Here is an 18,287-nt window from a genome sequence, read left to right as displayed (position 1 = left end):
TGCATTACACTTCTGGTAAGGCTCAAGTTTGTAGGAAATTTCATGATCCATACATTTTGTGCTCACCAACCATGACAAGCTTAACAAATGGTGCCAATTTTCAAACTCTTATTCCTGCATGTACTCTTGTTATCAGTACACAAAATATGAGATGAGCATTTCTCAAATTAACCTTCCAAGAGGTGGAGGACTTGTATATAGAAGACCTAAAGCTGAAGGAATCAAATATTGCAATGTAAACCTCATTGACAATGTTCAATGGATCTCAAAGCCAGAATGTCAGAGATCTCAGTTTTGTTCAGAAAAAATGAAAAGTTGTAAGCCTCTTCAATTACATGCAACTAGCAAATTTCATTCTCAACAGATGGTTCTTTTGATTCTGCTAAAGCTAATGTGAGTACTGGAGAAGACATACGCATCTTTTTAGCCTTTTGCTGCTCCCGCCTAAGGCGGTAATACTCGCGTTGCCTCACCTTCCTGCTGTTAGGATTTTCAGGTTCAGGCACGTAAGGATAAACGCTCACCTGTGGCATTACAAGCAACAACCATAGAGTTAAAATTCCATGTACTTGCAGCAAAATTATTAAAACGTATTCTATGTCCATTCCATCATAAATAATGCAGCTGTAAATTTAGCAAAAATAAAAACAACCTTAGAATGTCACCTTTTTCTTGTCCCGACCGTGTTTCTCAAACTTCACAAGACCATTAATTAAGGAAAATATGGTGTAGTCTTTACCCAGTCCAACATTTTTGCCAGGATGAAACTGCATTCAAATTGGTAAAAACATCAATGAATATAAGAAATCGTATAAAAGCCGTAAGGATATGATTGCATTCTCTTTGATTAATTTTAGCGAACGTCAGTCCAAATAAGGGATGTATAAAAAGCCTCAAGGATATGGGAGCCATAATAACGATATTTTGGAAGTAGATGTCAGAATTTTTTGGACTGCACGCAAAGCAATACAATTTCACTTTCAACTAGGATCTTGGCTTGGTGAGGAAAGCACCTAAAGGCATTTCCGGCTTGAATTCTTCATCAGCTTATTAATATTACTTCATATTTTACACTTACCCTCTAGATAGAAAGGAGCCTATAAAAAGTTTTAGAAAAACATGATCAAATTTGTCAAATATTGGTAGCATACTTCATAATAGAATGAAACAATGCAAAATGTAAATGCTAAAATGCAGAACAACAGGACAAAAACAAATAATCTACTAAATCTAATGGTGTATGACATATATAGCTTACAAGAGATTGCACAGTACCACACAAAATTTGGGTTAGCTCTAGACCTATATATCCAGTACATATGATAAAAATAGGCCTTATATGTATGCCTAAGTGAGCTGTTAAAAAAAAAAAGTTCTTGATAAGATGATGTCTAAGAGTTATCGGGGAAGGATATAAGGAAAAGGCACCAGGAGGCTCTATAAGGGAAAGGTGGGGCACAAGAGCATGAATCATATGAATTATTTATGTGCAAGAATAACTTGAGTATGGAAGTTATAAACATGAGGAACAAAGTATACAACATATAAAGGATATTGTAAAAAACATAGAACATGAATGTATATTAATATATGATCTTATGTTATATTGGTGTATATCTGCATGAACACTTCTTTAAATTTAGTTTAACTGTACATTGTACAACATATAGCAAAGTAAAAAACCTTGTAATCCAGTCAAGGTGTCTCTATCAAAATTGCACACTATATTAGCAATAGTTAAATAGGCTTTACACAGATGATCTTGTGCACTGGCTGGATGAGGCCAATCACATGCAAACAGACTCAAAAAATTACGTCAATACCTCAAGATAACTTAAATCCAGCCAACATACATGCAGACAATGAAGCTCCACTGAACTAAAATACACCAAAGTCTAACTTACATAATCAGCTAGGCTCTCATGAAAAAGGCTAAGAGTACATGTAAGATATTTACACAAAATAAAAGGAGATAATTACAAGAATGATATCCATCGCTTCCTACCGTTGTGAAATTTTCACACCATCATCCCATTGCAAATGGGGACCCCATCTTTTTGCTTTAGTAGTAGGTTACTGGTCTATTTTCAAGTTTCTGAGTCAAGTGAGAGAGCATGCAGTCAGTCAGGTCTTTAGACTAGAAAATAAAATCTTCCTCAAGGGACTTAGCATAGGGCCAGTGGAGTTTGAGTAAGGCATGGATGAACAACTGTTTTATCAATGTTTAGATCTAGGATTAGATCAAGTGCAATTGTAGACTAAAAAACAGCCTGCCACAAACCCATTTCAATGTGCAAGGAGAAGGCTTGAGAGAGAACAGTGTTGAGCGAGTTGGGGCAAAGCATGTAAGGTAAAAATCCCAAGTGCAACACAGAATCCGCCTACCTCTTCAGATTTAAAATCCTAACACCACCCTGAGTTCTGCCTTCTCTCATAGGTCCTAATCCTAGCCCAACTTCAAAGTCCAGCTAGGCGTGGAAGTCTTAAGATGATAGAGGAACTTGTTGCAATAGCATGAGGGTCAAATCCTTAGAAAATATGAAAAATTCAGTGTTACCCCAAGTTTCCAGGACAGGTACGGCAGGGGACGGGGGGTATGAGTTTCTGGGACAGCAAAGTTTTTTTCCATTTTTGGAGACAGCTAGGGAACGGCTATATAACAATAGGGAAAATCAAAATATATATAGGAATTTAAAATATTCATTTGAAAACATGGATGAAGCTTGCACTTATACATAATAGAACCTTAAAACATAAGAATTAGCAGAATTCATATGTCAAATTTGTGTTACTATGAGACTCAAAGTCAAATTTGTTTTACAAGTCAAAGTCAAAGTCCCCTAGTGTCCCCAAGTCCCCGGGACAGGGATGGTTGAAAAAATACTAGGGATGCATCCCCGGGTAACATAGAAAAATCAGACTTCAAAATGTGTAATTCAGATTGAAATGAGAATGAAACCCACCTTTGAAACCAAATTGCAATGATGATTGGGTTAAGTTGGTGATGATGAAAATGTGATGAAAGATCCAAGAGGGATGGCCAAATTGTAACATCCGGTTTTCCCAGGTCTAAATTAACATCTAACATACTCAAAAAATATAGTTACTACTTCGTTTCATAGGAAGACAGTTATATCATTCATGTTCATGTGAATAAGATTTCTCGTTAAAAATCAGTTAGACAAAATTTCTTAACTAAAAACTTGAAATACCATCAAATAAAATTACTACAGAAATTGAAAACCACATACCTTGGAAAACTGAGATCGAAATCAAACTAAGGATGCTTCTGCAACCACCTGGGTTAGTCCACAAATACACTATAACAATTTCACATGATGACTTTCATCTAAAAACCACTATCTTAAAATCAAATGATAATTTCAATTAAATACCACTATATTTTAAATTAGGGCACCACACACCACTGTATCAATTAGGGCATCGTTTACCATCGGTTCATTTAGGGCTTCTGATACCGCTATATCACTTAGGGCTTCTACTACCTCGGATTCAATTAGAGCTTCTGATACCACTGATTCAAATAGGGCTTCCAATACCACAGATTCAATTAGGGCTTTTGATACCACTGTATCATTTAGGGTTCCAGTCATCTCTCAATCAATTAGGGTTTCAGATTCTTTTCCTTCTGATTACTTAACTGTGACAGTATCTCAAGATTAGAAATATGCTTCTATTCAATATTCATATAAATGAAAAGTAATCCATGAATCTATCTCTTATATCTAGGTGTAAAATAACAGTAACAATGAAATAACTCAATTAAATCTTACCTCATAAATAAAAGTGATATTACCTGTTTCCATTAAACAATTGACTGCATAGCTTCTCTTTGTCTAACTCACAGCTGACATCTTGGGGAAAGGTGAAACATTATCAGGGGCTTAACCACCCAACCTCGGACCACAATGTATCCCCACACGATCTCTAAGAGAAAAGCCATCCCTACCCAGAATAGGCAGGGGACATCTTGCCATCCACTGGGCTTCCTGGTAATTAACTCACCATACAAGTTGGTGGCAGGAGATCACAATAACAGGAATATGCATGAGCTATTAATTGATTCATATTAAAAATGATAAAAGTTGTTCAGTCATATTTGATACTGATTCATATTATTGATGATTCCTTTCTCTCACCTCATCACCCATCTCCTTGGCTACACAGCCGGGTGAATCTCAAGTATTTGGAATTCTCAAAGCAGACAACTCTGTCAATTATTCAAAAAGATTACATACATCCAGCATTTCACAATCTATGATTACATAATTCTTCAAAGATTTCAAATTCGAATGTTTAATTAATTAAATTAATCATAACTGAATTCTCTTCCGCATTCTTGCAAACCCTCTACACCTCCTCACCATTTCAGGCTACTATGCCAATGATTCCCAGGTGCTCTCGAGTCATATCCACCATACACCTCTCCACCTATTATGGCATTATCACTGATGAATTCCTCAGTGTGGATTCATTTATCATCTCATTATGAAAGAAAAGAACGTATTAAGTTCTAATCAAAATTATTATTCATGGTTTTTGTGGCATATTCAAGGTTGATACTCTAAGTTAAAAACAAAGATTATCAAGGAGATAATGAACAGAATAATTGAACAAGAATGTTCTCTTATCAAATCAATTTCAGACTGAAAAGAAAAAGGTGGGTTCAGTATTTAATTTAAAACATAGCACATTCACAACTTGGAATGAATTTAATTATAACTTGTTTTCAACTTCAGCCGGATTCTATCAGATAGACAAGCTTACAGTCGACATAGCAAATGATAAAGATTATGCTTACAGTCGGCATAGCAAAATGATAAAGATTATGCTTATAGTTCAGCATAGCAAAATGATAAGGATTATGTATATTTCGATGGCTCATTCAGACATGGCATATGAAAGTATATTAAAACGTACAAAGAAAAATACCCTTACGTGACTGTTCTTGAACTCTACTATGGCAAAAATATAGACCCGAGCCTAGTTTTGATTCGCAGTTCTGAGGACATGAGATTAGTGTGTAAAGAAAATAGCAATCAGGAAGTACTTCACAGTTTTTCTCCTTCAAAGATGTGAGCCAGGAATCATCGAAAACGGAGAGGAAAAGGTGTATGAGTCGATAACTCGTGAGACTCTAATATAAAGTTTAATTTGACTCATCGGCTTCCGAACAGTTACAAGAAGACTTTTCGGTTCCTCCACAAATTTGAATTCCATAGCATTAAATCAATTTAAACAAAAGAAGGAAAGATAAATAAAAGGTTGAAAGATTATGCAATTCAAATCGTCAAATATTAAATTGATTTTCATGCCAAGTGTTAATCAGTTAAAAGTAAGAAATTATAGTTCGAATATTATAATTCAAACGATATTATATTTTGAACATTATTATAATCACTTATTTAAATTATTCAATTATGATGATGTTAAATCATTTTATATTAAATGCATGTAAATAAATAATTATTAAAAATAATGACAAAAAATAAATTAAGATCCTTTAAGATATGTTTTATATTTTTAACTCAATTATATTAATTAAATTATTTATTAAATAACTCATGCGGGTCTCGCAAATGTATTCTGTTCCAAGTCGCTAGGTCCTCTACCCATTTGCTCAATGATGGTGATGCTCTTGCCTGATTCTTTTCTGACAATGCTGCCACCCCACTGAGATGCTCCCTACAAAGAAATTCTCCATCGTTAAATTATATTATCATAATAAATTATTTAAATAATCACAATGGTTAACCATCTTCTTAATTCCATGAATTTGTGATTAATGATCAACTAACATGTCATCTTCACTTGAAATCATAATGACTAGCTATCTTACCATTTCGCCAGATATAACAAATTAAACTGCCAACTGACTTCATGCAAACCTCAATGGCTATATTTCAAGTTAGGTCAAAAATTGGGATGTAACACAAATCCACTGCCCTCTTAGGATTCCAAATCCTATGAAAGGTGGAAATTCTGCCTCCCCAATCAGATTACCAAGAGAAATGACTTAAGGCATAGTTGAAAGGAGGATACGAGATAACAATCCTTGAGGGATAAATGGTGGAATTTTGAATACAAAGGGGTAAAGATAAACAAGTAACGAAGAATCCTATAGGAACAGAATCTGCTGCATTCTTAGGATTCCTAATCCCAAGCAAGCCCAGATTTCTGCCCCTTTTTAGAGCCAACAAAATGGGAGTTTCATGGACAAAAAGCTTAGTGGATGTTAATAACTTGCACCAAGAAATCAGACCCAATCGATGATGAAGCAATTGAATTGAAGACTTTAGATGACCAAATGCAGTCCTAGGGAGATAGCAGAATCTGCTGCCTTCCTAGGATTAATAATCCCAACCAAGGCAAGAATTCTGCCCCCTTCCTTGGAGCAGTCAAAGGATGAACCCAGAGCATGAGGTGACGGAATTTCGAGTTGAAAGCAATACCAGATCTGATCCAAAGAAGACAATGAAGTTGAAGGACTTAGAAGAATTGCACGATAATCCTAAAGAGGGACTAAAATTCCACCCTTACTAAATAATCAACTCGAACTAAAAGGTGAATGCCCTCAAACTTGGACCAAGATCAAGAAAGAATGAAGAATTAGGATATTTTTCAAGTATGGACGTGAAGAATTGTAAGGTGAAATACTACAAGAATGGCAGAATTTGCTGCCCTCTTAGGATTCCAACTCTTATGGAACATCTAAATTCTGTCTTAATCATACAGTGAACTTTCTAACATTAGTCAAATCAAAACTTGTGCCAAACCAAACAAAAACGAAAGAGGAAAGAATGGACAATGATTGGGCATGAAGGAGATGTTAAGTGAAAATCCTAGAGGAATAGCAGAATCCGCTGCCCTCTAGGGATTCTAAATCCTATGGCACCTCAAATGTCCACCATGCTACAAAGGCGGAATCCCAACATATAAAAGATCTCTATCAAAAACTAATGGTGTTTAAGACATGTCTGAGGCCACAAACTGACATGAGGAAGGAAAAGAATAAAGAAGAATGGGCAAAGGGTGACTTGAAGCTCCATGAAAAAACACTGGATCGATCCTTACCAAGGAATGGAATCTGCCCCCGAGCTGGGATTCATAACCTAGCAACCACATGATTTCCGCCCAGAACTGGGCCAAGTTAATGGAGAAGTACAGGTTTGTATGCATGACAAAGACAATTACCATAGGAGATTGCACTAGTTTGGTTGATATCGATGGCTAAACTAATTCTTGTAGAGTCACAAAGACATCCAAAGTTTCTTACATTGTAGGAGTAGATTAGATTTCTTAACACTTTCCATCGCAGTTTGTGTGATTGAGGAAGTTAAAGTTGAGTTGGTATCCATTGAATGAATAGCATAAGTCCCTTTGTGATAACCAGCATATCACATCATAAAACAGAGTGAAGTGCACAATTGAAATGGAACCTTGAGAGTGGAAGTGCACAATTGAAAAGGAACCTTGAGGTTGTCTCATTAGATCACACAATCCATACATATTATTTAGCATAAGAGCATCCTCATTCAAGAGATAGTTGGAGATTTGGTGTTTCACCTTGGAATACTAAACATTTGATTATGGATGTTGTAGTGGAACAAAATTCACATCAACACCTCCCTGCTGGGAGGAAATCCTCCCCAGCTTGTGCATGAGATCAAAAAACTTTAATTCAAATGATGATTCTAAATAAAAGTTGCTTTATCCATATAAATAATTCATAAATACTCTGAAAGTAGAAATTTGTTTCTTATGAATGCTGAATTCCCCTGCCTGTTCTGTTGATCATGTGTGTGGAGTGCATAAAGTAGGACACAAAAGCTTTCTTCATTTAGTCATCAGTTTACAGATGGTAGGAAGTGAAAAAGTGGAGCTAAAACCCAAGAAACTTTCATAGAGATCACCAAAGGTGAGTTTGGGTTGTCAGTCGCTATCTAAACTTATAGCAAATAGCTGCCAGAAAGTGTTTCAAGCATGCTTGAAGAACAAATCGACACCCTGTGGAGAATTCCTTGTCTTGATGCATTCCACATATGTCAGGATCTCACTCAAAATAATATTATCAAGCAGAGCACTAACATGCCAAAAATAGCACACTACTCAAATGATAAATTAATATATTTGAATTGATAATAAGGGGAAAAGTGTTACGGGTCATTTTAGGCATGTGGATAAATCCACCTGATGTAATAGTCAAGACCTATGTTACAAAAGTTCAAGTTCAAGTTTTGCAACAATAAAATTAAAAAGAAATTTGGCAAGAGGACAAAAATCAAAAAAATAATCGGATTAAATTCATCTTATACAAATTCATTTTTTTTAAATATAAATAATAAAACTATAAAAATAAAACAATGTTAAGTTTAAATAAATTCTAATGAATTTTAAAATATTATAATATAGCATGTTTCAGAATTTAACATATATATTTTTTTATCATTATGTCAGAACTTGCCCAATCACAATGGCAAAGAGTTTGTAACACTCATTTCCAAGGACAACAAGTAAAGCAAGAAAGCATGAAGGATGAAATAAAATTTAGAAGGCCTCATAAAACAGTGATCAAAACAAATATGCTCTAAGTGTAGTTCACCTTGGTTCCTCGTTGTCTGATAATTATCGAACCAGCTTTTGCAACTTGGTCTCCGAAGATTTTTACACCTAACCTCTTACCTATTGAGTCTCGTCCGTTCTTTGTACTACCAGCTCCTTTCTTGTGGGCAGATTCAATAATTAAAGGTGTCTTCAACTGAAATGAAGAGGTCAACCTCTGCTTTATTACGATAGATTTGTCCCCATTGAAAAAGGAAGATGAGCTGGATGAGAGAGAAAGTGCCTTCAACCCACCAACCAAGTTACTGCTTGCAATAAGTGTTGCCATAATGCTTATTCTGCAACACTGATAAAGATAAAACCAAATAGCTTTCAGTTGGTCTCTTCTAGACAAAAATACCAATTTAGAATAATGCAAATATCAAACTCATTTCTGGCATAACCTACTTTGGATTTAGTCTATTTCATATTTCTAAACAAAATGGATTCCATCTTATCAACAATATGTGCATTCCATGACTCGTACCCAGCTTTGATAAGCTCCCAAGTAACAACCAGTGCATAACATATCGTAAGAGTTATTAATGATTGTTACTAAAAGATGTGAACCCTCACCTTGATGGAACAAATCCTATAAAAAATGCCTCGAAAATCCAAACACAAATAATATATCTACCTATAATTTCATACAAATTTATTTGTTATAAGCATTCTTACTTTATATTCAAGAAGTGAATATTATACATCAATCATGCATATGCTCATAGGTACGTAAGACACTTTCCAAGAGCAACAATCTACTATACTTGTACATTCTAGTACTCCTCATCCATCTCAAGGACATTGCTACAAAGTGCATAGTGCTTGATACTCACTAATTAACAAGCAACTGATAGAGCATTAACATACTCAATAAAAGGTTACAAGTCTACGATATTTTATTTATAGTGAATGGCAAAGGGAATCAGCTTTCCATCATTGCAATTAAGACTGATTATTAGATGAACCCAAATAACCTAACATGAAATGAAGTTTGACCACTTATCCAAGTACCATGCCAATTCTTTAGCTGAGCCCCATTATATCATTTTGAACTAGAGATATTTTCTGCATCTACAAAAGAAAATTTTCATATAAACCTACCAACTATGTCATCAAATCCACACTACATTCCATGGTTAAATAACATTCACATAGTTGGATTACAATGGAAGTCCTATCATGTCCATGTACCCGTTCCCAAACATATAGCTAGTAACAATATGTAAACATTGATTAAAGTAGCTTTCTTCATATTCCAGTTTATATAAATAGAATTCAGGTAAATGTAAAACTCATTTTATTCAGGGTAAAAATCCTTATCCTTACGGTTTTAGTTAAGATTTGGCAGAGAGCAATAAGCTTTGTAAGAAAGGGTTGTGTGTGCATCCATAAGCTCTTTCCTTTCATAAAATACACATTCATCAAACCCTCAAACCAATCCTTCATTTGAAGAAGACTGCCTTGATTTATTAAACTGCTCAGAAACTTAAAAAATGAATTTGCATCACTGGCAAGGAAAAATCAACAGGGAACAAAGAGCTTCTAGCAATCCTATTTCATTTACATGTTATCTATATAATTATTGTCAAAGTTATAGAAATTCTAATTTCTATGCATTAAATATCTTTTCCTATTGAAGAAAGCTTATGCACTGTTCTCAAATTTGCAAGAGATAACGTATGCAAGATTAGAACCTCATAAGAGAGAGAGAAAAGAATATCACATACAAGAAGCAGAGCAGAATGGTGTGGAAAGAAGGATGGTATCAGATAAATATATGTCAAACTTTCAAGATACCTCGATACAGATATGTTAGATATTGCAATTAATAAAATATACATATTTCCAATTATTTGTGCAACTAAGAGTATAGAACATAACATAAACATATCTTTTAACATATAATGAATATATGTTGGTTTTTATATTTTAGTTTGTATTATTCAAAATTATTTGTTATACTATATGTATGTATGTATTTAATTTAATAAATGAGTATATCTAAGGGGGGAATGGGGTGTTCAATTTTGTTTTCCGTTTTATTTACTTTTACAAACTCTGAATGTTCTTTTACATAATGTATATGGCACTAGAGTAATCTCTTGTGGTTCCTCCTTTTTTCTCCTACAAAGTAAACCTTATACAAGAGCACATTGCTTTTCTTACGTATGCCTCCATGTTGACAAGTTTTAGTCCTGCCCTTATAAAACTTAAAGTCATTGGTATTTAAGGGAGTTTGTGTTCAAGTGTGATGTCTAAGTATCCTTTAGGTTGGTTACTTCTCATCTTTCCCGAGTACCTCACTTTCTTTGTTTTCTGGGTCTCCCTTGCATTACCTCTACCTAATTCTTCTATGTGGGTTCTCTGTTTTTCCAATGCAAACGGGGTTGATGTGATATAGGTATGGTTGGGATGGGTTTTGGCATCTTCCTGATAAGAAGTAGGTTGTCCGTGTTTAACTATTTGCTATCTTGCCTCAACATCCTTTTTCCTACAAATTCTGAGCAATCAAACTAGTTTTCCTCTTTGGTGAACTTAATCAAGTGCGTATGGAAAGGATGAAGCCATGACAGCAATTAAGAAGCGGTGTACATGATTATGTCATGATGGAAAAACCCACGAAGCCGCAAATCGAAGTCAGAAAATAGCCCATTCAAGTTGCAGGGGTAAAATCTACTTTCACAAGGAAAAGCGGGTCTATGAGTTTTCCACTGCGCACTAATGGAAGTGAAGGTGTTTTGAACTACTTCCGAAGCTACAATGATTTATGTGAAATCCAAGCCTTTACATACAAGTAGTAAAAGCACGATGTTGAATGAACTGTTTCGAGCTCTTAATCAGTGAGGCATGCTCAAGATCTAGCTTTGGAGCCATCAGATTGAGGTTAAAGGGTAAAGTGTTGTTAGTTTACTTCGTTCTGGAAAATGTTGTTCAAAGAGGGATTTTCCATCCCCAGGGAATGAAAAAGGCCACTTCTCGGAAAGCTTTGAAAATAGAAAGGCAAGCCACCTTAAAGAGGGAATATTCTTTGAAGATGTTCAAAAGATACTTTCGGAAAAGTAAGTGGTGAGAATGCGACCACGATATAAAGGAAAGGAAGTGCTAAATGCTTAGGGTGGAAAGTGCAAGAATAAAGTGTGCAAGCTAACAAAGGATCACTCCCCGCGTTGCGATTCCAAATAGAAGGAAAACGGGGTTGCGGAAAAGCTAAGTTTCTCTCTCTCCTCCGCATATGTTAATATTAGCAAGTATTTTTGCATTTCGGATTCTAAAGCGAAAAGGCACTCCTCGTGGAACTTAAGCACTTGTTTTGTTAAGTGATTTTTAGTAATATCACTTTAAGTAAAGCAATAGAGCTTCCGAAAATACAAGTTTTTATGTGCAAGTGAACGGAAAGTTTATTTAGTCATTGATCATGGAATTAAATGCAAATCCTATCGTTATAATCATTGGCCGAACTTAGTTTTGTTCTTGTGGTGCCAACGTTCTAATTCCTATACCTATTTCATCGAAATTGCCCGAAATTGATTTTTTCAAGCATACTAAAACGGCTATTTATCGAGAACTACATCTTGTGCAATCATAGCAAATGGCAATCAAAGTTCTTGGTTATGATAAGTTAATAGGGCTGGAGAGTGAATCAAAAGACTTAACAAATACGTCATTCAAATTCTACGATTTGGGTGATCTCCATAAAAGACTCAATTCTCAGCCAATTCACCTGATCACTCAAAAGCTTAAAGCGAGTGGACTGATTGAGGCAATTGGTTTTCCAAAGGCTATACATGCACCGAAGCTTGTGAGGGAATGTATCGAGAGATATGACCCAAAAAACAAAGCAAATTTTGTTTCTTGATCAATTCGTCCTCATCTCGATCAACAAGACACTAATGCAGTCCACATTTGGCATTCTCGTAAAAGAGGAGTATTGTGATGTTGACTTCGGCTCTTCCACGTCTATGTTAAATGAGAAGAAGACCCTCAAACGGGAAGACATGCAGAGGACATGGTTCCAAACTCCTCATTCAAAGAAGAGCAAAATGCCCAAGACCCTGTTTGGCACAAATTTGAAAAGAAAGATAGTAGATATTCTTGCTTTGTTGCTCAAACTCAAATGAAAAGAGGAAATTCTATAGTTCATCGAGCACCATTTCTTCTTGGTGCAAGCTATCAATGCTGAGGGTATGCAAATTGATTGTGCGCAGATCATTTGTGATGAGCTTGCCTCATGGATGAATTCAACCAGAGGATTTAAACAATTTTACATGTCCTCCTATCTAATTTACGCCTTGGCTACTCACCACTTGTAGCCTGGCCTTCCTAGCATCCAAAACTATGATGAGCACACGAAGGTATATGAGTTCTGCCCACATCTACAACTGCAAAGAAGTTTCGAAGAGCATGTGGCAGTAAATGATGCCTTCACAATGAGGCTATGCTAAGAAATTGCAAGGATGCCCTGAAAGGAGATTCTTACTAGATGCAATCTCAACTATTAGCCAATTCAAATGCTCATTCATCCAATATCCGAGCTTCTCATATCTACGGATGGGTGCCTTTGATGGTTTTCCTAAGAGGTTGCCCAAGTACCCAGAGGACAAGGTGGTTCTAATCGAGTTATGTCGACAATTTCTTGAAGTGAACACCTTGTGTTCTAATGTAAAGAAATAAGCCTGGATTCCCTTCCCCATAGTGGTTGGACCCTATTCCTATGCTTCCAAATCCGATGCTCGGACTCTGGTGAAGAGTTTCGAGAACAAAATAAAATTAGTGGACTGTGAGGTACTCAAGCCTCTATATGATCTAGTCAACTTTGTAAGGGATCACTTTAAGTTGGGATATGCCTACAGGCATTTTCCGAATATTGAGGACTACTGGGCTAGGTGTCTCGATGAATACCAAACCCGGGAGAAATTTTGGTCACGAGTAACAATTGATGAGATTAAGTTATATAACGATTTTGTTGATGTTTCTGACGTTGCAGATGATGGAGCCTACATGCACCCCACATCTTATGAGAAGATCAAGGGCACCCCAATTTTTTCTACCCCACCTGCAAGTACTATCATAGACACCATGGAAGTCCTCATGCATGGAATAATTAAAAGAACAGATAAGTGGATAGAGTGGACCTGAGAGAGGAAGAGGACTAGGAGCACTAGTTCAACGGGTGGAGTTGTTAGAATATATAGTCCACCAATATAACTGATAGAGGGGGGTGAATCAGTTATCCAACTAATATCACTATTATCAACCTTATTATGCTTTAACTATATGAGCAATATTATCAGAAACCTCAACAAGATACTCATGCACAATAACACCGGATATGTTAACTAGGGAAACCCTTGATCAGAGGGAAAACCTCAGTGGAGATGATACCCACAAGATGATGTACTAATATAAATATTCCTTGTTAGAGGATGGACCCTATTAGGAGTCTATGAATACATTCAGTACATATGAGTCTCTATTAGGAGACTTTGAATCCCTGTTAGGAGATTCCAACCCTATTAGGAGTTGTGGAAGACAGCTGGACCCACTGCACAAACAGCTTCAAGGACAAGACCAATGAACCCACTATCCAAATGATCTCTGTATTATTCTTTGCAGAATAATAGAAATGAAATGTACATCCTTCCTCTTCTTTTGTCCTGTCAACCGGACCTCTACTCTTACTAATCTTGTAACCAAATCACAAAACTCACATCCAATAATCCCTTGGATCACTTACACACATTTACCAAATACTCTGCTCCTTTTCACACTTCGCACTTCATACAACAATCACACACACATTACAAACAAGGAAAACATCTTTCCTTTATACCATATCTTCAAAATAATTCTTGGAGTCACCTTGAGGCTTTCCCAATTAATTATAATAAGATAATTAATTAATTACAATTCCAATAGCACAATCGGCTCACAATCTATACAAAAATTCACACGTGATACTAGGGCTTGCGCACTTATTGACGTCACCAACCGACCATCCTTTGTCACTGTCTAACTGTGCATCTTCTTCCTACATCTCAAATGTAAGATAGCAAACAAACATCAGGAACTGCTTTCCCAATATTGTCTCTGAACTACTCTTTGTAAATCAGGTACAACTTATGTACGTCTTCGACTTAGACTCTGCGCACTTGAGCACGTCATCAGGACACAATGTAGAACATGTCCATGATTGCGCATCACCAAAAAATCAAAACATTGTCCATACCATTAAGATCTTTGTCTGCTACTCAGCCAGTCTTTACAGAAACCATGCTATGTTGACATCAATGGCAAACACAGTCATGAATACAACATGTCAATACTCTCCAATGCTTAGGATACTCCCCCAAAGTAGTATCATCAGCATTCATGCTAACAAGAGCATCTTTTGGAGCTGCCCAGTCAACTACAACAGCCACCACCATAGCTACTACTTCAGCATCTGCAGGCCCATTACAATCTATTGGTCAAGGTGGAGACCAGCCTCTAGAGAAGAATGTGCCAATCACTCCTACCTACGGAGGTGGCTCTCTTTCGGACACTGGAAAAGTTGGGGAGGAGGGAAACAAGGACAAGGAGAAAGAACAAGAGAAATTAGTGACGAAGCATACTTTCTCTATTCAAGTCATCAATTTGGATGGTGACACCAACCAATGGATGGCCAAGAACAAGACGCATCTCAGCAAGAGGATACCTTGGCCCTCTAGGTGACTAAGGTCGTTGCCTTCGTTGTTTCTTCCCAGAGAAAGCAAACTCCCCTAGTACCAAGGAAGTTATTTGATCCTACTGCCTTGCAGTCTGCTATCATGTGCTCTCTACTAAGTCATGGCTCGAGGAGACCATTGATAGGAAGAAGAGAAGATATGAAGAAGCCACCCCATTGAAGCACTTGATCGCACAAGCCACCTCTTCTTAGCCATCCAAGAAAACGAAGAAGTAGAAAACAATTGCTGCATTGGCCACTAATTCAACCACTGGCCACATGCTAGTTGAGATTGTTGAGCCACAAAAGGAAGGCAAATTCCATGAGCTTTCCAAAGATGACTTCCAGATCAAAACGGTGGATCTTGGTATCCCTATTCACAAGTCCATGGTGAACATAAGGAAGTCTACCAACGAGAAGATTCAAGATAAGTTGGAAGAGCTTAGAGCAGAAAAGGTCCTGAAAGCCTCAAACAAAGAATTGATGGAGTACATCAAATCTGCACTCGGGAGCACTTCATCAAGCTAATTTGACCCAAATGCAAAGAAGAACAAAAATCTACTCCTAAAGCTACAACAAGAGAGGGAATCCGGGCAGATTGGTCGAACATGGGTAGACCAAATGAAGGCTCAAGGTCCCCTATTAATTGAAAATTTGGGAAGTCTAGTATTAGATGCTCACAAGCTAAAGGAGGTAGCTTCCAATCATCAGACCACCATACAAAAGGCAATAGACGGACTGACAAAGCAATTGGCCCTACTGCAAGAAGTTATTGATATAAAGACCAATGTTGCCATTACCCATGGGATCCTCAAGACAGGCAAGGAGTCATTATTTCACTGGAAACAATCCTTGGAGTTTATTATAGAGAGCTCCATGAGGTCTGCAAACGAGCTCAAGGATGTACATGACTTGGTGCAGAAGGTCATTGAGAAATTATTTGAATATCTGAAGATATTGCACACAGAGTCCTATGTGTCTGCAAATGGTAAAACTTGTGGATATTGAGAGAATGAAGTCAAAATTCTTGGCATTTGTTGACAACATTGTTGATCCACTCAATTTCCAAATGTCAAAGACTCAAGAACTCTCATCTGCAGATTCAATCATAAGAAGAGCTTCGAAAAAGTTCCAAACAAAGGTCGCCAGAATTGATGAATTGACTAAGATGCATGACTACTAGATGATTTGAGCTAACAACATCATCATTTCAAATGTCGAGGAATTGGACAAAGTAACTGACACCAAGAAAGCTTATAGAGACAAAGCAGTTACTCCTAAGAAGGCATGATGTTCTAATGCTTTTCCAGACATCTGTCATTCTCCCTCTTCTTCTTTTTATTGCCATTATGGCATTTTGACAGTCTCTGTAACGGACAATGATTCAAGCTTGTCCTATTTTTAGTTGATTATGTTCAGAGATGCTCTGCGAAGCAATCATCCAATATAACTGGCAATTTTGAGAAGGCCTATATATGTAACTTTTTGTGAAGTTAATAAGATCGGCAAAATTACTTTTGGGTGAACCCCTGTAGCTGGGTGTAATGTTCCCATTATAAAATAAATCATTAATCAAACTATTGTTATTGGGCCGATTAATTTAATATATCTCAAACCTATTTTTGTTTTCTCTCTGTAGTTTGTGTTGCCATCAGCTATCTTTGTACACCCTCGAAAAGTTTTCCCCAACGGGTATTTAAGCACGGCTTGTAGGTAGTCATTAGGTATGCTTTTGGATTATTTTCTTTACTACGAATTCTTGTTGGAGTTCTGGAGTCATTCGCCATTTCGGAAGTGAAAGAACTTCCCTATTTGGCTCGTGCGATTTCGGTGGGATTCAACCCTCACCCTATTTCGTTGTTGCGTGTAATACTTCACTCGGATCTAGCAAATCGGAGCACCATCTTTTGGCAAATATATATTGAAAGTTATTCATGTTCAATCTTCATTCTTTGGGTGTATCTACTGAATTTGGATCTATAAGTTTGTTAGATGACCGGATATTCTTCTTTCCTCCATCCATACATCGTTTGTTTCCTCCCCCTACAATACAAACAACTCTACATTCACTCCATACCCCACCTCATCACCACATCATCTCCTTCACTCCCCTGTACATCCTCACCACAATATTGTACGACCTACAAGCTTGACGTATGACCTTCTACATCTACCGTATAGCTTCCATTTATCTATTGTACGGCCTCACCCATCCACCGTACGGACCTGCAACATTTCCTCTCCACCGTATGGCCATCAATTTGGCCTCCCAGTAGCGACCGTATGGTCTCTTTTAAGGACTTCTCCCATGTGTAATAGGACAATTTGATTCTGGGATTCATCAGGTTATACTAGTATGGATCTATTCCAAAGGGGTAGATGAACCATGGAACATTACAGTTGTATCAGAGCTTCGATCCTGTCAGCCTGTGGACAGTGAATGAGAGTTTATAGCCGAAAGAGAAGAAGAACCCATTCGTTTGATAGAATGGTGGCAGAACTGGAACCTACAGTTGCCGAAGTTGAGGCACTACTAAGAGAACTTGTGAGGAATCAAGCACAGATCAATGATACTCAAAGACTCATGGTAGAAACTCTCAAGAAATTGGCAGACAATAAAGTGTCCGATGACCAGAATACTCACAGTGTGGACTCTGCGTTGGGAAAAGCAAACCCTCATTCAACACGTTCACGACCTTCCATGCCATCTTTTCCCCCACGGATGGAGGCACCACACGGATGGAAGCAACCAACTTTTGAGGAGGTTCAAGAACAGACTAGAAGAATGCAAATTTTGAGGAAGATTTATCTTACAAAGACTATGCAGATCTGAGAATGAGATATTCCAGAGGCAGAAACTGGGGATATTTTAACGATGATCTCAGAAGGAAGCTAAGTAAAGTAAATTTGTCTCCATTTGACGGATTCAGATCCATATCTGCGTAAGCGTGGGTAATGA

At 36.9% G+C, this 18,287-nt stretch overlaps 1 protein-coding gene across 3 annotated transcripts in view; it reads right to left on the bottom strand.

Moving 5' to 3' along the window:
• Nucleotides 1-88: 88 nt before the first annotated feature.
• RPL27 (ribosomal protein large subunit 27) overlaps nucleotides 89-18,287 on the bottom strand; it is a 41,639-nt gene continuing 23,440 nt past the window's right edge. For all 3 annotated transcript variants that reach the window (XM_089786447.1, XM_089786445.1, XM_089786446.1), the window contains exons 2-4: nucleotides 8,624-8,929; nucleotides 666-767; nucleotides 89-524 (exon numbers count right to left, since the gene is read on the bottom strand). In XM_089786447.1, coding sequence (XP_089642573.1) covers nucleotides 342-524; nucleotides 666-767; nucleotides 8,624-8,911 — 573 coding nt within the window. In that variant the 5' untranslated portion in view covers nucleotides 8,912-8,929 and the 3' untranslated portion in view covers nucleotides 89-341. The remainder of the gene's footprint in view (nucleotides 525-665; nucleotides 768-8,623; nucleotides 8,930-18,287) is intronic.

The sequence above is a fragment of the Cupressus sempervirens genome, chromosome 6 (assembly GCF_028749045.1).
Source record: "Cupressus sempervirens isolate cs-2001-9-10 chromosome 6, ASM2874904v1, whole genome shotgun sequence".
NCBI classification, from domain to species: Eukaryota; Viridiplantae; Streptophyta; class Pinopsida; order Cupressales; family Cupressaceae; genus Cupressus; species Cupressus sempervirens.
Note: the sequence above shows the minus strand (reverse complement) of the source record. Positions and strands in the feature narration are given on the sequence as shown.